This window comes from Lacerta agilis, chromosome 4, assembly GCF_009819535.1.
Source record: "Lacerta agilis isolate rLacAgi1 chromosome 4, rLacAgi1.pri, whole genome shotgun sequence".
Lineage (NCBI taxonomy): Eukaryota > Metazoa > Chordata > Lepidosauria > Squamata > Lacertidae > Lacerta > Lacerta agilis.
Window position 1 is genome coordinate 68,443,138 of NC_046315.1, and position 23,174 is coordinate 68,466,311.

At 39.1% G+C, this 23,174-nt stretch overlaps 1 protein-coding gene across 1 annotated transcript in view; it reads left to right on the plus strand.

Annotated features, from left to right (window-relative positions):
• The window catches only part of PRKX (protein kinase X-linked), a 58,414-nt gene extending 36,333 nt beyond the window's left edge, over positions 1-22,081 (plus strand). The window contains exons 3-9 of the mRNA XM_033147454.1: positions 1,055-1,318; positions 9,562-9,681; positions 15,870-15,965; positions 17,497-17,554; positions 18,692-18,769; positions 19,271-19,421; positions 20,637-22,081. Of these exons, the coding sequence (XP_033003345.1) occupies positions 1,055-1,318; positions 9,562-9,681; positions 15,870-15,965; positions 17,497-17,554; positions 18,692-18,769; positions 19,271-19,396 (742 nt within the window). The 3' untranslated portion in view covers positions 19,397-19,421; positions 20,637-22,081. The remainder of the gene's footprint in view (positions 1-1,054; positions 1,319-9,561; positions 9,682-15,869; positions 15,966-17,496; positions 17,555-18,691; positions 18,770-19,270; positions 19,422-20,636) is intronic.
• The last annotated feature ends 1,093 nt before the right edge of the window (positions 22,082-23,174 follow it).

Consider the following 23,174-nt stretch of genomic DNA (forward strand, 5'->3'; position numbering starts at 1 on the left):
TCTCCCCTCCCAGTATATAGCTTTTTATTTACATGTCAATAAGTTTCCCAGGTTAAACAGCAGCAAGGATGAAAATTACTCCTTAATTAACAAAGTATAGAAATTCCTCAGGCCAGAAAAATAAAAATAAATGACCTTTTCTCAATGCAATCTACTGCTAATAATAATCCATTTCCAAGTGTTTGCATAAAGCCTTACAAAACAAATTTCGGAAGAATAAAAGCAAACCTAAAAACAGATACAGTAAAACAGATTGATAGACTAATGTATATAAGCAACATAAAAACAAGTCACAAATAAAAAAACAATTTAGATCTAGAGCAGATTATAAGGGAATTTTAGAGGAAAGAAATGTGCATTGTCTGGGTGCTGTGACTGAAATGCCCCTTCTGCTGTAGCTGCTGCATTTGCTGCTGCTGTTACTGTTTTGTTTTGTTTTTGCTTTTGCTTTTGCTTTACTTTTATATGTCATTTATTTGCCAAAATGGCTTAAAAGCAGTATATAACTACATGATCAATTCCTTGGCAATGACACCTGAAGTATGGCCTCAAAATTCCTTAGCAGTCTGTTTCTTTTAAGTCTTTCCCCTGTTTATACTGGTGGTGGCACTTCATTTGTGGTGCCAAAATAATGCACAGGTGATTAACCCATAGCTGTAATTCAAACCAACTTAGAAAATTCAAAGATCTGCCATGTGTGACGTTTCCCGCCAAATCCCCCAGCTGCTTTTTGCTGTGGCTGCGTGGAGCTTCTCTTCCATTTTGAGCTGTGATGTATCTATCAACCCACAGGAGCTCCATAAGTCAATCGAGGTCTAGTGTCGGAACCTCCACCAATGCCAAAAATATCTTGAGGGGTTTCAGGCCTTGGGTGGCAGAACAGTTTCTCATGACCACACTGCTGAGCTTGTGCTTCACTACATCTTCTGTTTTGAATATTGGAAGTTCTTCATTCATATTTTGTACCCTTAAAAAAACAAATAATTTGTTTTATGCTTTTCTGACAAGTTGTTCTCTTAGCATTTTTTTTAAACATGTATCTCTTTCATTGCAGATTTTGGACTTACCATGATGAACGCTTTCTCTATATGCTGATGGAATATGTACCTGGGGGTGAACTTTTTAGTTATCTGCGCAACATGGGACGCTTTAATAACAGCACTGGACTGTTTTATTCTGCAGAGATTATTTGTGCAATAGAATATCTTCATTCAAAAGAAATTGTTTACAGAGACTTAAAGCCTGAAAATATTTTACTAGACAAAGAGGGGCATATAAAACTCACCGATTTTGGATTTGCTAAAAAGCTGGTTGATAGGTAAGCACTTTTTAAAAAACTGATATTTTATTTTACTTTATTATTTTGGGGGGCATGCAAGTATGATGGGAAGAGGGCAGAGAATGAAATTTTGAACATGGCTAGTGGTACCAACCATGATTAACATTTTCAGTTTTTAGTCTGTTTTGTTAACTGTTATACATACATGCAACATACATTAATACATAGGTATGTATATTTATTAAGAAGGTTTCACATAGCATGAGAAAGATAAAGTAGGCTCCAACAAACCTTCTGTGGCAGAGCATTCAATAATCAGGGTACCACTTGATTAACATGTCTCACAAATCCTCAAAGAGAGATTTTCTTAACACACACACACACACACACACACACACACACACACTACTCTTTCTCCCAAAAGAGCTGAGGTTAGTAAGCACATCTGTGATACAACAATTAAAATAAAGATGTATTTAAAAACATAAACTTCTAAAAGCAATAAGCACAGTAAATCATTAGATGGATGTGGTATTACTATTACTATTACTATTATTATTAATTACATTTAAAGTTTTCTGGGCTTGCCCTCAAGTTCACATATCTTACCTGCCAATGCCGAATAGGATCACTCCCTACAATGTTAAAGATCTGTTTGCACTCAGGGTACATATTACTGTATTAAATAGAGCACTAGTTAGATTTAAGATGTTGATATAAATTGGTACCTACTCCTCATGTTGTGGAAATCATGCCTCAGTTCTTGTTTTATTATTATTATTATTACTGTTCCTGAAAATCAAAAATGCTTCTGTTCTCATATAAAAACTTCTAATGCACAAGCCAAGTATATTTGTGCATGAAAACAGCAATTATTGTAATTTGTGGGTGAATAAGAAGTAGTTTCGAACAAATGATGAGGGAATATGAAAGGGAGACAAGACTGCAGTTCAAAAACAATGTAAGTATACTCAAGATAGGTAGCTGTTTCATTTTGTGCTTACAACTCACCCCCCCCCCTGTTTTATGTAACAGGGAAAAATCTGAATATCTGTACTGCCTTCTGTAAAGATCAACTCAGTATAAATACCCCTCTTGTGAAGGTTATCCTGAGACTCGTGTGTGTGTGTGTGTGTGTGTGTGTGTGTAAAATCTCCACACTGTCCAGCTCACCTATAGTGAGCACACATGCTTTAATGTATACATTACCTTCACCCTAAAAATCTGTAGAAGAGCAGAAGCTCTACCTGATCTCCAAAATTAGTATGAGAGGTTTGGAAAACAGCAAAATGAATTGCTGTCTCCCAATTGCTGTCTCTATGCCTTCCTCTCCAGGTCAGGGTTGGGGGAAGGGGTGATGAGCTTGCCCTCACAATCATCTCAGATACTTAGAGAAACATTGCAGAAGACCAGCACCTGTCCACCCTTCCTTGGTGAGAAAAATACAGCTTTTGCTCTCCAGGCCCATCCATTAACTTCTATGGATGCAGGTTAAAAATATTAATTGACCAAAAATTATTGCTAAAGCTTAGTGAAATTGGCTCACCTAGTTTAATACCTTAAATATGCAATCCTACCAAAGCTACACATTTTTTTCAGCCTTGCTTCTTTCCCTCCTACTGAAATCAGTCAGTGAAAAGTGCATTTTCTTATTCGTATTCTGGATAAAGCAGTGTGCATATGATTCCAGGTTATCTCCTATCCAGACAATACGGTGCTTATCTTTGGCAGTAGCTTGCCCTAAAAACATGACATGAAATCTAGATGTTCGAAATCTGCATGTTTTTCAGTCTGATTCATTAGGCAAAAAAAAAAAAAAAGGTATCTCAGTCTCTCTAAATTTTTAACTAGCATTCTTTTTTACGGAGGAATGATTGGTATTGCCATGCTAAGCTAGATGGAATGAGAAAGGAAAAAGGTTTACATACTGCAAATTACTGACAATCTTTTGGAGTTATTTGGGAAATATATGTTGCAACAGAGTGGTTTGATCTGTGTTCTCTTGTTTGTGTCTCTGAAGTTGGCCTTGTAACTGCAGAGAGTTTTAATGTTTGTTTTTAACTGTTGTGCAGAAGTCACAGCTTGTCGTCAGCTTCCTGGAATGTTTGCATTCGGATTTTCAAAGTATTTTGTATAAGCATGGGGGGGAGGGATTGCCGTATCTTCCATAGAAAGTTGTGTTGATGCTGGTTACAATATTACTTTTAGTAGTGGTGATCAGATTATGCCTTCATTAGGAAGTCAGTTTTACTGTTGATTCCAATACATACCAAATAAGGCTTGTAAAATATCGTCAGGTTGCAGGTAGCCAGATTCTGAGTCAACTTGTACTCCAGAAATGAATGAGGATTGCCTCTGTATCCTAATGAGGAGGCAGCAAGCCTTAATTAGATAGATATTTTTTTTTTTTTTTAAAAGTAAAATACTATACTGGTATTAATCTACACCCAGATACATTTGAGGACAAGCATTGCTTACAAAAGGTCTGGTTAGAGATAGAGGATATGAAGTTGTTGACTGTGATCTATCCAGAGTATCATGTATCATCAGTGAGCTTAGAACTATACCATCTGACAAGGGAAGATATAAAGTGAAATACTGGGTGTTTAAGTTTACTTGCAAGTTTACCTTCAGTTCTTCCAGGAGAAGATGAGCATTACAGGCATACTTAACTAAAAGGCAGACTGCCCACCACTACTGGTCCTCTTAAGGAACCTGAGGCTGCTGGAGATAACTCTCATAAGACTACCCTATCCTCACAGTGGCCTGCCACAGGCTTATGGGAAGCACAGTAGGAGAACCACAGTTCAGTAGTACTTGTGATTCCCAGCAACTGGTATTCAGAGGCATCCTTCATCCAACAATGGAGGTGGAACATAGCCATCATGGCTAGTAGTTTTTGAAAACCTTGTTTATATATTTAAAAATACTTGCATACTGAAATTTCATTTTTTGAAAAATCAAGACAGTTTACAAGAATGGTTATACAATTAAAAAAACCACACGAAAAGGATCACCAGCTTACTATTATGGGAAAAGTTTTTCTCAATTTTCTGCATCAGTCTGGCAGTAAAGTTTTCGGCAGAAGTTTGAAGGTTAACATGGAAAGTTGCTGCTGAATCTGTATTGGAAGAGCATTCCACGAGAGTGGAGCACTAGCATTGAAAGCTGGATTTTGCGTTGAGGTCAAATGAACCTCACCAATTCAAGTAATGCTCCTACAAATGATCTCATTGATTCAGCTGGGATATAATGCCTATGGTCTATGTTCAAGGATTCTTCAGCAGCCCAAAATGTTATGGAAACTGCTACTTGAAAGCAGAAAGTTTGAAAAATGACTTCTGTAGCTTTTGGTTTGAATGTTAATACAATCTTGATTGGAGACTATATTAAATTTCAGGTACAATGTGAAAGTTCTACACCTGTGGTCCACATTCTTGCCCACCCCCTCGCCAGAGCTGAGTGTTTTCATAGCCCTCTGATGAGAGCAAGGAGAGGACCCCTAGCTTTTTTCTGTGGCTTGTTGCTGGAAAAGGGAACCTCCTGTGGAAGCACAAGGTCAGGCAGTGGAGCTAAATGGAAGGCTTGCTGTAATCCAACTGAAAATAGAAATAAATCTATTTTAGTCCTATGTGATAAAGAGCCACCAACTATTAGGTTGTGTGTGTGTTAAGTAAAACCATTGCTCATTGTTGCAAGGTCAAGCTCCTGGATAATCTGCCTTGTGTTATCCTTTGTGCAACAGTCATGACTCAGTATCTCTTGGGCATCTTTCGTCTCTATGCTTAGTGTGATTTACTGAGGGGGATGAAGTAGGAGGGCAGATGACTATAGAGCAGTTGCTGCTTGATTCATGCTGATAACAGATTGTGGTGTGTGTGTGTGTGTGTTTTTAAGGTTATGAGTGCCACAGTGTTTACAGAAGCAAAGGCGACTTTACTCTCTGGGTGAAATGCCATCCGGCAGATAGGCCCTAGGTTATGAATGGCCTGTCAACAGCTAAGCTGTCTGTCTCAACCTGGAGGCTAAAACCATCACCTGCTCAATGTGATAGTTGCCCGTTGTTGTGCAGAACACGGCTGCAGTCTTCCATATATATTCATGAAAGTAAACCCACTAAACATAGAGAGAACAGGGTTATTAGGTGAACAAGCCAAGGATTGCTCCATTAATCATTGATGGTTGCTGGTTGAGACACTGGCTGAAGATTGATAGAACACAAAAGGGCCTGTGACACATTCAAAACACTGTAAGCCCACCTTGGCAACAGATGCAACAAAGTTTTGCTCACCGCTGCCACTTCCGCAAATGGGAAAAGTTCAGAAGGTATTATTTTCCTATGATCCAGGTCTTGCAGTGTTGACAACCCAGCATCTGGCCATGAGAATGGACTGGATATAGGACAGTTCATTTAATCCATATAAGGCTCAGATAATGCTAGCTACAGCTAGCAGGTTTTGTGACTTGCAGTGGTGGATTCAGCCAATGCAGAACATAGTGTCCTCATGGGGATGGATTGCAGAGAGCACATTGCACCAGCACCTGCTAATTGGCTCCCCGTGCAAGCACACACATGCCTGCCTATGAACTGCTTGTGTACTAAATGCTGCAGATACTACTACCTCTCTTATTTTACATTGCAGGATTTTAAAGGTAGCTGATTCTTGACTGTAGATGAAAATGTGGGGGGGTTCACATTTCCGTTTCCCCTCCTTGACATGGCAAGTGTTTTAGCATCCTTGGGCAAAAAGGATGAGAGGAGCTCCAGCTCATCCTCTGTAGAGGAAGATAGTGGGTTGGGGATTGTGCCTATAGTTGCATGGAGCTTCACAGGGCTCAGTGCAAGCAAATATGAAAAGGACTCCTCTCCCCTTTCTAGCTGCAAGCTACAGAGGAAGGCTGCGGCTGGAGGTTTTAGTATCAGGGTGCAGAACATCTTGATGGGACAGCACCAAAACAACTCTGTTCCCTCCTGAAGCTCCAAAAGATTGGGCTGAAGAGGAGAGCAAGACTTGCTAAGTTCAGGTTTTGAAACTATATTTAAGTGCTGCAAGACTGCTTTGTTTTATTTGGCATGCTTTTTTGGGAGAGGGGGTTAAGCAGCGATAGGGTGATTATAATCCTGATAATCTATTTTGGTGTTTAATATTTTATTGATGTATTGAGTTTTGAATTTAATGTTGCTATTGGGCTGAAGCTCTTAGGATGGAAGGGGGGGAACCAGTAAGAGGGTTTTTGTTTTTTTTAAAGGTAATAACATGAGGAAACAATGTATCATAAATTCAGAACACTTCATTCCTTCTAATTTGAATATCCAGTTTTCCAGGATGGATGGATTTTAAGTGAAGGGTGGTTTATATCCAGATTTAAATTGCCAAGCAAAAATACTCATCTAAATACTGTACTTGATTTAAATCATTTTTTATTTTTATTTTTGCAATATCCTTATTTTATTTGAAGCATGTTACTAGCCAGTTGCTGGAATAACTAAAACATGATTGTTTGTAAATAAATATAGCCTAAGTACAGACATTTTTTTAAAAAATGCAGCAAGCATTTTAAGTAAGCTTTCCTGGATTATGGTTAATTTAAACTCTTTTTTAATTTTTTGCATCTCTTTTATAACTTCTTGGTACACAGCTTAGAAACTACAGAAGTAAGCAATATAAATTGTTGAAGTAAGTAAATGCAACCTTAGAAGTTGGGTTGAAAACCTTTGGTCAAGCATCCCACATGAATTGCAGAATTATTTCCTAAAAAAAAAAAAGAGAGACCAGGTATATTTGGTCTTTGGTTTGGTTCACTCAGGAATATTAAATGTGATTGCTCATTGGGACAGCTTTTAACTCTTATATTAAACTGGGATAAATTCCTATAGAAAACTTGGAATGGCAGAGTGCATTATCGTCTGGGACCTGTAACCTAGCTGTTGTGTAGCATATAAGAGTTTTAAATACAGGGTTGTTTCTAGCTTCAAATAAGTATTTTAAGGGGATTAGTGACTGGCCTTTGGCTACTTTTTGCAACAGAGAATGTTTTTTGTGCTGCATGTGTTTGATCTGTAAAACTTTTTAAGAGGAGCTTGCCTTGTATAAATCCACATGGTCCACTTACCTTGTGACAAAAGTCTTCATATGCATAGTGTATTGGCAGCTGTGATCGGTTGAGTAGATTTTGTAGACGACAGATTACTATAACAGTGTCAGTAAGAATAGATAGCAAATGTAAATACCCTCCAGATGCTTTTGGACTACAACTCCCATCAACCCTGACCAGTGTCCATGCCGACTATGGCTGATGAGATGTAGAGTCCCAGCAACATCCAGAACACACCATATTGTCCATCCCAGCAGTTCTTATTAAAGCATCCTACCCAGTGTACAGTTGAGGCTCCAGTACTTTGGCCACCTCATGAGAAGAGAAGACTCCCTAGAAAAGACCCTGATATTGGGAAAGATGGAGGGCACAGGGAGAAGGGGACGACAGAGGATGAGATGGTTGGACAGGGTTCTCGAAGCAACTAGCATGAGTTTGGCCAAATTGTGGGAGGCAGTGGAGGATAGGCATGCCTGGCGTGCTCTGGTCCATGGGGTCACGAAGAGTCGGACACGACTGAATGACTGAACAACAACAACACCCAGTGTACAAGCATTAGTGCTGCTATGATTTCCTGTTTTCAAAAGTTGATTGTGCAGCACTTCATACTGAAGAGTGATATTAAGTTCAAAAGTGCAGAAGTTAATAAAACTTCTAGTCAGGAGTTGATGTTGTACCTTAAAAAGGTAGATTTGATCATTATCTTTGCTGCTAGGTGGCACGAGAATACAGTCTTTTGATTATTGGGGAGGGGGGTATTTTTTTTCCAGAAATGATGCCTCAAGTTTCATATGATCAAAGTTTAGCTTGTAATATTTTGTTTCCTCTTTGACAAAAAAAAAACTTCTCAACATATCTGTCCTATTCTAAAGCTGTGAAGCTTTTCAACTAAAGCACATCCTTAGTGTTGTCATCTCGGCCTTTCTCATAAAGGAGTAAGAGGAGTCCTACCACAGAGTATATAATCCTGTCAGTTATCTGGATCAGGGTGCTTCCTGGACCTTGGTCAGACAAGCTCGAGGATTTAACAGATCCTTGTTTCCAGTTTTCCTGAGCTTTCTTGGGTTTGTCCTTGGTTCCCTATGGCATTAAAATTATCCTTCTTTGCATAGCTCTGGTGTAAATTACTTTTGTCTGGGACTAAGGTAAATTGAACCTACCAGCAGAGAAATGCTCTCAAAATCTGTTTGATTGGCTTTTCTGTTCCAGTAAAAGATTCTCCCTCATTAAAACAGACACATGTGCCTAAAAAGCAGCTATGTAAGTGGATTTGCAGAATCTTGGTGTATATTTTGAAGTGGAGAATAACTTCAGGTGTGCAGTTAGGCTCATTTTGTCATCCATGCACTCACTGTGAACGGGACACATTCCTGTTCCATACTAGATAGTTATAAATCTGGCCACACCATTGATTAATACAGTTATATATATTTTCTTCTTGTTGTACTAAGTCAAGGTCTTCTTCTTTTTTTCTAAATTGAGTTCAAAGTACCTAGCTTAACCTATTCAATACTTACTACTGTATCAACAGGTTAGGAATCTGATTGGATGGAATGGTCTGGTGGTCAAAGGTTTGGTAAATACCATGTGAAATCCCTGGGATAAAATCAGTACCGTTTGGTTCTGGGCGCACTGTTATCCCTGAGCTGTGACCAAGCATTTGTGGCCATTTTGCTTAAGCCTCCTGCTTCAGGTGATAAAGTGGAGTTCCTTAAAGTGCTCCGCTTAATCTGTGAGACTTACTGCTCACTGGCTTTCAGTGTGGAGTATAAACATTTAGGAGCTTCCAGTTGCCTTACATTAAAGTAAATTCTAATTGTATTCACAAAGTATTCACTTCATTTATTTATCTTTTTGTAACCTTTCATATATTGTCATCCATAACAATACCAAGGTGGTTTAAAAAAAAGCCAAGTAAACAAACATGTTAAACTAATATAAGCAGCATTACAGTAAATACAAATAACCAGAAATTCAGTAACCAGAACAGTTCTCAGAGCCTCATCAATTTTATAAGAGGTTATATGGTATTGAAATGTGTCTGTGATTGTCCTATAACTTTAAACATGCTGAACTGTTTCTGATTACAAGCCTTTAGGTCTTGGGTAGCCTCGTTTCAATGAAAACTTAATCCATTACAAATATGAAATGTAATTTTAGTTTCCTGTTCCTTATTATTTTCTTAGGACATGGACGCTCTGTGGGACCCCGGAATATCTTGCCCCAGAAGTCATACAGAGTAAAGGTCACGGAAGAGCAGTAGATTGGTGGGCCCTTGGCATTCTGATATTTGAGATGCTGTCTGGGTAAGTTGAATGGGGAATATAGAATTAAGTGAAGTACAGATATTTTTCGTCTTCTCACAGTGAACTAATATGGAAAATCTGGTTCTTTTACATGTCTCAGCATTGCTTTCGTGTTGTGTGGAAAAGCAATTTTGGAGACAGAAAATGAGACTGTTCTGCACAACATCAACATACTTAACTCCACAGAATTCCCGTCTTCTAAAATTAAGATGATAAATATTTGTTTCCTTGTGAGAAAACAGTGCCTTTTAGCATTCAGTCTCATGGTATTACGTATCCATGGGAGACTCCCACACAACTGGAACGACATCTAAGTGACCTAGGCATACGGTTGGGACTAATTGTGTGTGCCTTTCCCATGCAATAGGTAGTGGCCCCTTCCTGGCAAGGTGCCAGTTTCATACGATAGAACCATGTAATTAGTGCTCTCATATGGCTGAATTGTTTGTGGCAGGGGTAGGGGACCTGTGGCTTTGCAGATGTTGTTACATTGCAGTTCCATCATCCCTGATCATCAGCCATCCTGGTTGGGGTTGATAGGAGCTGGAGTCAAATAACATCTAGACCAGAGCTTTCCAAACTTCATGTTGGTGACATACTTTTTGGACGCGCATCATTCCACGACACAGTAATTCAGTTTTGCCAGCAAACCAGAGGTTAAACTAACCCCTTTCCAGCCAGGGGAGTGCGGGGAGGATTCATTTGACACATCTACACACTGCAGCTGACACACTAACATGTTGTGACACACAGTTTGGAAAGTTCTGATCTGGACAGTTCCCCATCCCTGTTTTAGATATATCCTGTAGCCATGTCGTAGCCACCCATAGACAAATGCAAGAATATTTCAGTTGGATGATGATTCGGGGCACATATATTAACTTGGAATTCAAAAGAATCCCATGTTCAACACTTAGATCAACTTGTGTCATTGGGTGGTAGGTTTCATGCCTTGCTAACAAGTTTTAATTGAAATAGATCACATTTTTAATTTAAAAAAAATCAATACATCTTTTAAAGACATTCTGGCATTTATTTTAAGAGGTTTTAACTCATCAGGTATGCTATTTGCAAAGAGAATCTATTTTGGGAAAAGAGAACAAATTCCATATTTGCATTCAGTATTTCAGTATGAGAAAATACATCTGATAATCTTATGTTTCTGTGCTAGATTAGGGCTCATGTAGAAGCCTGCTGTTTGAGTTCGTTGGACATCTTGCTGGTACCTGTTTAATCAACCTTGTTGTTTTTTTGTTTTTTGTTTTTGGCTGCATGTGCACACCTGTGCGCGTGTTACGACAGAGAATATTATAATTCAGTATCCCATAAATCCATGAATATTTGAATCCACTAGATGGCAGCATTTTCAGAATAATACACAGATGATTTAACTAGCTTGGCTGCAGAAAGGCTTTCTTAGAAATTTCCTACACTAGTAAAAGATAAATTTGTTAAGCTGGCATTCGGATCAGATTTATCCCAGCGAAGTCAATAGGGTTGGATCCAAGCTAGCTGAACTATATTCTCATTATTTCAGTTCAGCTAACAATCTATCCCTTTGCATTTAAAAAAGATGGAGATGCAATTATAAAAGAATTGTGTAAAGTATCTTTGCTTAATGTTGGATTAGTATAACTCTGCAGAAATGGTATGCATACCAGATAATTTATCCATGCGTTTTTCCTCCAACTCTTATGATCTCTTAGAGGTAACTGGTAAGGCACTTCAAACGTAGATCTGTGTCCTGAATGTGCACACCAATTTTAATTCCTACAGTTCAAGCGATGTTGTTTTCTACAAGCAAACCAGCTAAAAAGATGGTCAAACTTAAGGCGGTAATCTACTCAATCAGTTACAAACAATTCCCAGGAATCAGTGCAATAATCTGTTTTGTCTTAAATATTAAAAATAATGCCACTGAATAGTATGGATTTATTAGGTTTGTCAGAATTGTATGCTTTTCACAAACAGTCTGAAAAAGAGATCCTGTGCACATAAGACTGAAATAGGCCTGCAATCTTTTACTTTATTTTTTCTTTTTTTACTAGCTTTGTCTTTCTTATAGAAGAACCTTCTATAAAAAGATAAAAACAAGTCAAACCAACATGTGGTCTGCTAGTATCAAAGTACTTCCTGCAGAAACATTACTGTGAATCTGTTATACAAATCAGCTAAAGAGGCACAGACATAAAAAAAAAATAGAAGCAATTTCCTAAGTAGTATTTTTAACACACCCACATGGTGTTGCCTGATTAAATGCACATCAAAGGAATATTATACCATAGGCTTTTAAAGCTGATCTGAGCTGTATCTTACTCTGAATTATGTTTAAAGAATCTGAAAAGCTTGCTTGGTGGAATCTTCCATTAATAAAGAAAATTCCACTTCTGCTTTGGCTCACAGGTCCCAATACTGCAGTCAGCAGACAGCACTCTAAAAAAAACCAATTCCTAAACTCCAGCTGTGCTTGCTTGATACCAAACTTATGTGACAAAGGAAAACATCACTTAAAGGGAAGGGCAGGCCAGAGGGACTTATTAAAATCTGGAGAACTTCAATATTTATTTAATTTGTTAGCTCTCTCAGTTGGATCAGAATGTTTCAATACGTGACAGCAACCTTTCGCATGCATTATCCCTGAACTGGAAGATACACTAATGGTATTATGACCTGTAGGCAAGTACTAGAGCAGAGTTAGGAGCCTTTTTTGGGCCAGAGGCCACATTTCCTTCTGGGCAGCCTTTTGAGGACCACATTCCGGTGATGAGTGAGGCCAGAGGCAATAGTGGATGGAGGAGCAACAGGTGTACATTTTCCCCCTTTGTACAGTAGCCTGGTTTCTACAGACACCAACATCCTCCTCCACCCGCACAAGCAAAAGGCATTAAGAGTTCAAGGATACATTTCAGCCAGGCAAAAACTCACCCACTCAGAGTACAAAGATGAGCCATTGAGGGGTTTAGCTTGGGCATTTTTGAAGGGCAGACAAGAGAGACCTCTTGTAAGGGCCCTCTTAAGCATATGCGTTGCCGGGTTACAAAGATCGACCTGCCCTTTTTTTAGGGGGGAACGCCCCGCCTCAGCAGCAACAGAGGATCCTGAGGTGGCGGCAGCAGAGCAAGGCTGGGGCCAGGCGCCTGAGGTGGGTGGGCAAACAGAGCCCAGCGCAACAACAGTCGAGCCCAAGGAAGCAGCAGCGGTGACTGAGTGAAGCCGGGCGCCTCGTGTGAGCAGCGTGTGCTGGGCGGACCTCTCGACGGCCTGCCACTCCCAGGGGCACAGGAGGGTGGAGCCAGACAGTTGCCTCAGTGCCTCACTTGCCCGCAGCAGAAGGGCTGTGATGCTCCAACGGGCTCTGCTCCGCTCAGCAGTGGCTGTCGGCTCTTCCCAATCCCTGGACTCCAAATCTCTCGGCCTGTCACCCCTGAGAGTCCAGTGCCTGGGTGCCTTGCACCCCAGCGCCTATGGGTAAGACGGCCCTGCCTGTTGTCCTGGGGAAAGAAGTGGCAATGTGCCTAGTGGGGCATATTTGGCCCTCAGGCCTGAGGTTCCACACCCCTCTGCTTGAGTTCATATATGGAAGTGAAGACATGAGCACTTTGTAACATTCCATACCATAGAATCCTAGAGTTGGAAGGGACCCTGGGGATCATCTAGTCCAACCCCCTGCGATGAAGGAATATGCAGCTGTCCCATATGGGGAATGAAGCCTTGGCATTATCAGCACTATACTCTAAGCAACCAAGCTATCCATTTGTATCATTTTCTTTCGCTGTTTTATAGGGGAGCCCTAAATTTGATGGCTTGTTTCACAGTGGTGTTGTTTTTCTTAAAAGGTATAACAATCTAGCTCTACTCATTGTCACATTATGCATTTCTGGAAAAAAATGCACACAGTTATATTGACCTAAGAACTATACAATATTGTACATTCTCTTGCCTCTAACTCGTTGTGATGTTGTATTAGCAGTACTCATAATAAGGTAGTAAGGGAGGAGAGGAACTATGGAACTATATTCTCTCTAATTGGAGATGACACACACACTTTTAATCTGTCGTTGTGTTTCCCATGAAAATGCAGCTAGCCTATAGTGGAAGTAACCAAATTACAATGTTGACATGGATGACTTTTGTCTGTGCATATACAGTCGTACCTTGGAAGTTGAACAGAATCCGTTCTGGAAGTCCATTCGACTTCCAAAATGTTCGTAAACCAAGGTGCAGCTCCTGCAGCCAATCGGAAGCTGCGTCGGATGTTCAGGTTCCAAATAACGTTCTCAAACCGGAACACTCACTTCTGCGTTTGCGGCGTTTGGAAGCCAAAATGTTCTAGTCGCAAGGCATTCAACTTCCGGGGTACGACTATATAAAACAATTCCTTACAAATGTGCTCCTATAAATTATGCTTTTTGCTGGCTACTCCATTTTTGCCTGCTTGCCAAACCAGCTCTTCTTCTTCACCTTACTTCAACGGTGTTCCTTCCGAGAAAAGCTTTTTTTAAAAAAAAAAAAAAATACGCAACAACGATCCTTGTGGCTCCCGAAATAAGGATTAGGACACTTTGGTTCCAAGTCACCAGCTAGGCTTTATTTTGGGTTTTTCGTTTTTAATGTTTAATTTTATGTAATTGTAAGATCCATTCAAAGCTTTTAGAATGGAGCAAAGATACAAATGGCTGTGATTATATAAGCAAAAAGACAGAATTAGCTTTACAAGCATTCAGTTGAGCCTTTCCATTCTATCTGAAGAATAAAAAGGTAAAGGTAAAGGCAGTTAAGTCCAGTCCCAGACTAAGGGTTAGTTATATTTCAACACAATTTATTCTGGTTATTAAGTAATTGTATTGCACTATCTTCATTTAGGAAGAATGGCTGAGATTAAAGGACACTGGCAAAATTATTGAATTAGCATATTCGCTTCATGCACATTCACTAAATATATTGTCTGATAACTTGGAAATGGTTCACAGAGCTACTTTAGGCAATCTTAAGGGCTTAGGTATGGTCAATGCAATTTCTGACCTTTTCTTCCTTTAAGCAGAAGAAATCTCTCCTCCCGCTCCCAACAATGCATCAGAACATGCAGAGGGGTGGGAATTGCTGTTTGAAGAGGCATACTCCAAACTCTTTTTAACCATGAGGAATTAGTTGAAAGATGCTTTCCAATTCCACCTAACTGATTTGGAAAGAAAAGGTTCTCTTCCCCCCCCACCCCCAATAGCTGGTCTTAAAATAGTGTTAGCCATTAGACTGGAGTCAACTTCTCCAACAATAAAACAAACACTTTCCATTTTTAACTTATCTATTACTACATAACATCAACCATTCCAAAATACCCATGAAGTTGATTTCTTAAATTGGAACAGCAGGAGGAATTATTCCCAAGATGGACAAAATTTACAAGACACATGAGGATCTAAGGCTTAAAAACATGTTTCTGAAGAGGTCTTGGGTGTTTTGTTAGAGCTCCTTTATACTTCAGTGCTAAATATTTGCACTAAGTTTATTAACTAAAGTAATATCCTCATGGCACAGATATGCTGCTTCGCCAGTATTTAAAACATGCCACCCCAGGTCTTGCTAGCATAGCAAGCTTTATGATCAGACTCCTATTCATCACAAGCTAGCACTTAATAAATCAGACCTATTTCTTTAACAGATGCCCTGTACCTCAATTGTAAGGAATGCATACACCAAGGCAAAAAAACAAAAACAAAAAAAACAACCCAGCCTGTTAACAAGAGGATTGACTTCACTGTGACGCAGGGTGCTTCAGAGGGCAAAAGTGAAGGCTGCAAGGCAACCCAAAGTGTTTTTAAAAAACCCATTCATAATTTTGTCACTCATTGCATGGCATAAGCCTACTGTCATTCTCTATGCTTTTTGTATGTTTCTAGAAAGTGTATTCTTTGGTTTACACTAGGCCAAGGGGCAGCAGAAGTAGTCTCTCTCTCTCTCTCTCTCTCTCTCTCTCTCTCTCTCTCTCTCTGTGTGTGTGTGTGTGTGTGTTTAAGAAGTCACTTTTCTTGACTTCAGTGAGTACAGTACAGCTGTATGCATAAATAATTTCAGGTCTAATATTGGGAAGCAGATGGCATTTAAAATAGGCTACGGCTTTTGCAATATACTTTTAAAGATTTTTAAACTTATACCTGTGTGGTTTTGTGTGTCTTCTTCCTTTTGATTAGGTTTCCTCCATTCTTTGATGACAACCCTTTTGGAATATATCAGAAGATTCTTGCTGGTAAAATAGATTTCCCCAGGCATCTGGATTTATATGTAAAGTAAGTGCATTCACCTTAGTCACTGGTTTATTCTGTTTAGGTTCTACCTTAGCATTACTTTAAAGTGTCATTCAAAGTACAGCTTGTCACATGCAGCCACTATTTATTTGTACAGTGCGCACTGTATGGATTCTGAGGAGAGAACGCTCTAATTTATATACTTGACATTAATTAAATTCTAGGGGGCTCTAATGTGAATTCAGAAAGCTTGCTCAGAGTTTTAAATATTTAACTTTAATTAGAGCCAAGCCTAATTAGTAGCATTAGTTCTGGTTTTCATATAGCAATTTGCATTTTTGATGAAGATTTCCACCCAACAGTTTAGCAAATCTCATAAAATCAGACATTACTTTGCCTTCTATAGCTCAGACAGAGCCTATTTTTAAGACTCCAGGGAGCTCTGTCATCCCTGAGCTGGCATATAGGGCACAGCCCAGGGAAACTGACAACCCTTGAGGACAAGGGAGGCATAGAACCCCTGAGCTTTTCTGACAAAGCTTTGGGAGAGCCAGTGTGGTGTAGTGGTTAAGAGCAGTAGACTCGTAATCTGGTGAACCGGGTTCGCGTCTCCGCTCCTCCACATGCAGCTGCTGGGTGACCTTGGGCTAGTCACACTTCTTTGAAGTCTCTCAGCCCCACTCACCTCACAGTGTTTGTTGTGGGGGAGGAAGGGAAAGGAGAATGTTAGCTGCTTTGAGACTCCTTTGGGTAGTGATAAAGTGGGATATCAAATCCAAACTTTTCTTCTCTTCCTCCAGTGTGAACTGAAACCCGAGCAGGGTCTTTTTATCTATATTTTATGTAAGCAATCGGGTCATAGCCCTACTCAGCCAAGTGGGCTTGGGAGTAGGTCTTTACAGAGAATATCTTAAAGGTGTCTGCCTGACCTTCACCAATTGCAGTTTCTTTGCTCCTAAGCCACTCGAGCAAGTATGGGGACCTCTCTGCAGAAAATGCCTCTCCCAGACCATGCCCCTCCCCAGTCTGCTGCAAGGATTAATAAAGTAGGAACTAAATATTACATGGCTGAAAAGTGATACAACTATACTAGTTCAGCTGGTGGCAGCTGTGTGCTTAATATGTATTTATAAAGGGTCACTTAATCAAACTGGAATGCTGACTAAATGGTTTGAGTAGATCTGCAAAGAATTTAATAATTGTGAAATATGTACCTGCCCTCCCCATATGTTTTCTTGGCAACTCAGTTTTCAGTTACTCTGTCTGCATCCCTGTCAAAGGTGTGTTGAAAGGTGGATTTATTCCTCACCTTCCCCAGCTGCACCCCAGTTATCTGAACTGGAGTATTAAGCATTGGAGGTTTGTTGCTCAAGCTACAAATCTCTCTCCATTTGAAAGCCGATAACTGCAGAGAAAAAGTTAGCCTTATTACATTACTACTACTACTACTACTACTACTACTACTACTACTACTACTTTCACTATTATTAGATGCCTTTTTATATATTTTCTGTCATCATGAACTCAAATACAACTTCAAAAATTGACTAATTTTTCCCCACTCCTTGTCCAGGGATCTTATTAAAAAACTTCTTGTGGTTGACCGAACAAGACGGCTCGGAAACATGAAGGTAAGCTTTAAATGCTACTTTAAAATCTCAGCACATCCTAACCATTGGCATAAAACGTTTTCCTTATCTTCGGTTTCCAGAAATGCTCTTTTTGCTTAAAACCAAATTCCAATATATTTTGTGGAGGGAGGGATCTTATTAATATATTCTTAAATGTGGGAAAGCCGTATCGTTCTAGAGTTAGGGGTGAGCAGTGGTGCTCACGGAAATGGTATTTTGCTAGAAAGAGGTGCCGGAACTCACCATGGATGCCTCCCTTGTTCTCTTGGTAATGGTAATGGTGCCTACCTGAGAGGAGCCTGAACTGAGTTCCAGAAAGTTCCAGATAGAAAGAAAGCCCTGGTCCAAGATCCCTAAAACAAAAAGGGATTGCAAAAAGTTCCAAACAGGTACCTCCAAACTTGAGTGAATAGGTAGCAAATACCATTCGGTGTAAATAAGCATAAAGTTACGCACGTTAATGCAAAACACCTTAGTTTCACATATATGCTGATGGGACCTAAACTGGCAGTGACTTGGCCAGGAATGAAACCTTGGGGTCATAGTGGATAGTTTGATGGAGATGTTGATTCGATGTAGAAAGCAGCTGTGAGAAAGGCAAATTCCATGCCTGAGATCATTAGGAGACAGTTTTAAAATAAAACTGCTGCTATTCCAATCTGTGATATAACTGCGTTTGTAATACTGTGTACAGTTCTGTGCATTCAATAGGACTCCAGTCATATGTTCCTCAAAAAGGAACAACCCACATTATACCAATTTCAATTTTGAGATTAGTTTCAAAAACTTGTACTGTTGCATGTGGGTCTGCTACTTAAGAGTAAAAGGATCAAAACCTTACTCAGTATATGCTTTGTAGAAATCAGACCCAATCTCACAATATTACTTGCATTCGGTATGTAAAAGGATGGTTTGTGACCAGCAGAATCCAAATTCGGTACAGGAAAAGCTGCTGGGGAATCCAGTATTTAAGAGAGTACCAGAAAAATTGGGTGAGCTGGAGCGTGTGCACTACAGTGTGCCCTCAAAATACAGATGGCAGAAATACATATGGGTCTGCATAAAGTGTTTTCTGGAATATATTTTGGCATTTCCTGTCAGTGAATAAACATCTAATTTGATTTTTGTCCCCAAAAGAATGGAGCTGATGATGTGAAGAGGCACAGATGGTTCAGGTCTGTAGACTGGGATGCTGTACCACAGAGAAAATTAAAGGTGAATTGTGCAAAAAGAAATGCAGCTTTGAGATAATTCATTATACTTCTGCTTCATTTGATTCTTTTTCGGCTTAAAAAATATGTTTGGAAGGTTGTCCTAGAATTATAGTGAAGGTCATATGCCTGAGTTATTTATGCTGAAATCCCAGAGCCATCATACCAAACATTTCCCAAACTTACTATTAGTTACGATTACAATAGTCAAAAAGAAGTTAGTGATGGGACTCCCAGAAGGCAGGTAAGATGGAGCAAAGCAGATTTGGGTTCAAGTCAGAGCCTAGATAGGAACTTAAGTTCCATAATGAAAGAAAGGTTGGATATAAATGTACTGTAATATAGATAAATAACTGATCAGGCCAAGCAATTGTGCTAAAACTAATCTGTGATAATGAGCTAACTTATGCCAAGCAAAAAAATTGGGGAGGGGGTGAAAAATTCTAGGCTATACTTCATTTGACATGGGATTTAAATTTATTATTATTTTCCTTTTTTAATTCAGCCTCCTATAGTCCCGAAGGTATCAAATGATGGTGATACATCCAACTTTGAAGCTTATCCTGAAGATGACTGGAACAAAATGCCTCCTGTACCTCCTAAAGATTTAGAAATTTTCAAGAACTTCTAAATGTGAGACACAAAATGTCATTAAGGTATTACATACTCATTTTCCCTAAGTTCAACTTCCTTTTTATTCCATTATAACATCTAGAGGAAAACTCTGGCACATGTGCTAATTAGACCCACCTTGCCAAGCCACACCTATCATATATGGTATCAGCTGTGAGGCAGGTAAAGATGCAGCTGGGCCAAAAGGGGGCTTTGCAGGCACACAAAGTCCCAATGATCAGCTGATTGTCAGGGCTTGCAAAGCACTGAACATTTGCCCTCATGGATGGATTTCAAGACACATTGGTGAAAACAGGTCACCTGACATTGTGATGTCACATGATTGGCAGGTTGCCAGGCCCACTCACTTGTCAAACTTAGCTGTTGGGGGTAAAGAAATGAGAAGGATCAGATCTGCTTCCTCTGTATTGTAAAAGCATCCACAATGATTTGATGTTTTTATTCATTCTTGTTGCACTTATGCATTTTTCAGCAGATAGCATTTATGAATGTCCACTCTCGTACTTTATAGATACTGATACTTGGTACTGATTTTTACTTTGGTAAAAAGTAATTCCTTGAGATCTTTTTTGACTGAAAGTCAATACTGAAAGTATGTTTCTGAGCACAATTCAAAGTGTTGGTGCTGACCTTTAAAGCCCTAAATGGCCTTGTTCCAGTATACCTGAAGGAGCGTCTCCACCCCTATCATTCTGCCCGGACACTGAGGTCCAGCGCCGAGGGCCTTCTGGTGGTTCCCTCACTGTGAGAAGTTGAGGTTACAGGGGACCAGGCAGAAGGCTTTCTTGGTAGTGGTGCCCGCCCTGTGGAATGCCCTCCCATCAGATGTCAAAGAGATAAACAACTATCTGATGTTCAGAAGACATCTGAAGGAAGCCCTGTTTAGGGATGTTTTTAATGACTGATGTTTTAATGTATTTTTAATCTCTTGTTGGAAGCCGCCCAGAGTGGCTAGGGAAACCCAGCCAGATGACGGGGTATAAGTTGTTGTTATTATTATTATTATTATTATTATTATTATTATTATTATTATTATATTTTAATTAATTAATCGATAAAGGTATTTTAAAATAGTGGTTATTAGAGTAGCATGGAAAAAAGTGATCTTTCCTTGCAGAGATTTTCTTGTGATTATGTCTGTACAGTGCGTAAGGTCCAGAACTTTGAATAAGGAGATTCAAGTATCTACTACTCTGAAATATCAATTAACAGAACACTTGTTTTTATTTATTTTGTAGAAACTGGAAGATTATTAATGTGCTAGTTGGGAACCGGCAAAGAAGAACTTGAAAAAAGTTATGAAGAATTTCTTTGAAATGAGTGAAAGAATGTTACTTTGTTATTCATAAAGATATAATGTTAAAAGTTGGGAAAGGATCAATAAGTTTAGTTGTATAGATTTGGCATTAGTTCAGTAAACTAAAATACTGAAGCGCCTACCCTGAGGTGTAGACTTTGAAACTGTTATAGTTTTTTGGGTTGTTTTTTTTTAAAAAAGAAACAGTTATTTTTAGTTTTGTTTCTTGCTATGCCCAAATATTTCTGCATAGTTATCTCATTGACTAACTTTATAAGTTTATACTAAGATTGTCATTTAAAGCACAGATTAGAATATGTGTATATAAAGAAATCAATACAGAAAAAGGCACAGAAACTGTGCTGAAATGTAAATTTTTGTACTTTACAGAGTCTATGGTTTTTATTCTTAAATGTTTTTTCAAGATGCCCCCTAGAAAAAGAAAATCTTAAAATGATCAATAGGTTTTTCAGCATCTTCTATACGTTTTATAATTCTTTGTAAAAAGAAATATACAAGTAAATTTTGAGAAAATTGTAACATTTCCAGTGCTCCACACCTGCAGCCCTACTATTTGAAAGCTGAAAGATAAAGGGCCTGTATGTTTTGTTTAGATTGCATAATGTTTTCTTTATGAAGTTGAGTTGAAATTATGTCCATGCAAATCATGGTTCTTGATTACTGCAGACTATGTAAAGTGTTTTTCATTAACTATATGAAATCATGGCAAGATCGTACCTGTTGGTAAGGTGTGTTCTCTGAGTTTAGGTTTAGAATCGTTGCACTTACAGGGACCTGAAGATCATCTAAATAAATCTTCTGCCGTATGCACTGTTTCATACATGAATTACCATCACTGAATAACTGCAACCTAAGGTGATGGCTTGGTGCATGAAACATTCACCACAGATCAACTGCTACAATCAGATTTCACATTACATAAGTATCACTTCAGGAAACAAGGCTATTCACATGGTCATCATCATGAAAATTAATGAACATCCTTGAGTGTAAATTAAAATTCTTCAGATTCTGAAGTAGAATCTTCACAATGTCATTGCCATTTATACTGCTGAAATAAACCAGAATATGTAGAATTAGGATTACATATTTACAAGATCCCAAGGTTGAGCTCAACAGGCAAGGAGAACCTGTGGCCTTGTAGATATGGTTGAGCTACAAGTCCCATCCCTTTGATCATTGGCCATATCAGCTGGGACTGACTAGAGTTGGAAATCCAACATATGTAGAGTTATGATGTGTGGAAGTTCTTTGAGCTGTTCAAACCTAGTACCACTACTAGGATTTAAGCCTACTGATTTCTGGCAAGCTTATCTTTGAACTGGCATGTATGTTTAAAAATAAAATTTCAGCAGTTGTGCATTCTGAGAAATATTTGTTGTATGTGAAATTCTCTCCAATTATGGCTTTAGACACCTATCATGGTTATAGATGTTTGGTCTGTACATTTGAAGAAGTTGTTTAAAAAAATCAATGACTGATTCTTCTCCCTATAGTCTGCAAATCCTCACTGTTAGGTGGCTCATGCATATGCAATTTATAAATGCAAAGACCTGTCCAGTTTTCTGTTCTCTTCTGGTCAGTTTTCCTCACAGACCTTTACTGTGACTATTTGAACCTGAGATGCTACAAAAAAACACCATATTTCACTTATTGTACATAAGATCACATTTTTTTAGACCACATTGTGAGGAAAACTGACTCCAAAAAGAGGAGATAGTGTGTCTTGCAAGTGGCAGGGGTTTGAAACTTTTCAGTTTCCTGTCACCTACCCAGTATCAAATGAGTTCTAGTGCTTTTCACAGTTAGCACAATCTATCTGCCGGAGAATAAGTAGCTGTTTTGCTGTTACTTACATCCGCTGATTCTGAACACACAACGTTTGTGTGTCTTGCGTAATTCTTCCGAGATAAACCTTCCAAATTTTGACTTCCTGTGTTGCAGAATCTTTGCATTTGGTGTGCAGTAAATTAAGGTGCTTGCAAACAGAGTACTTCTGTTTGTTTCTAGCTTGCAGCAGTTTTAACAGTTGGAACCATGCTAAGCAAGAAAAACAGTGGATACAGGAAGACATACTGCTTAATTCGCACATAGCACTCAGCCAAACCACAACTTGGCATGAATGCACATGTTCCCGGACAGGAGGTTGTGAGCTGTAAACCAAGAACAAACCCTGGTGCAGCTCCTAATTTGTCAGAAGCAAAAGAAACAATGAGCCCAGGTTTGTATGACACACTAAGCCAAACCATGGGTAGCTCAAAACAGGAAGAATGGAACAGCCTCTTCTGTGGGGGTATGGATGTTCATGCTAGGCCATGATTTGCCTTATTGTTATATGCAAATTGAGCCAATGTATTCTATGAGTTGGTCTGCTATTCCATAAATTTATATCCTCTGAATTCAGTTATACTATTACAACTTCTTTCTCAAGGGGGAAAAAATACTGAAATAGCGCTTC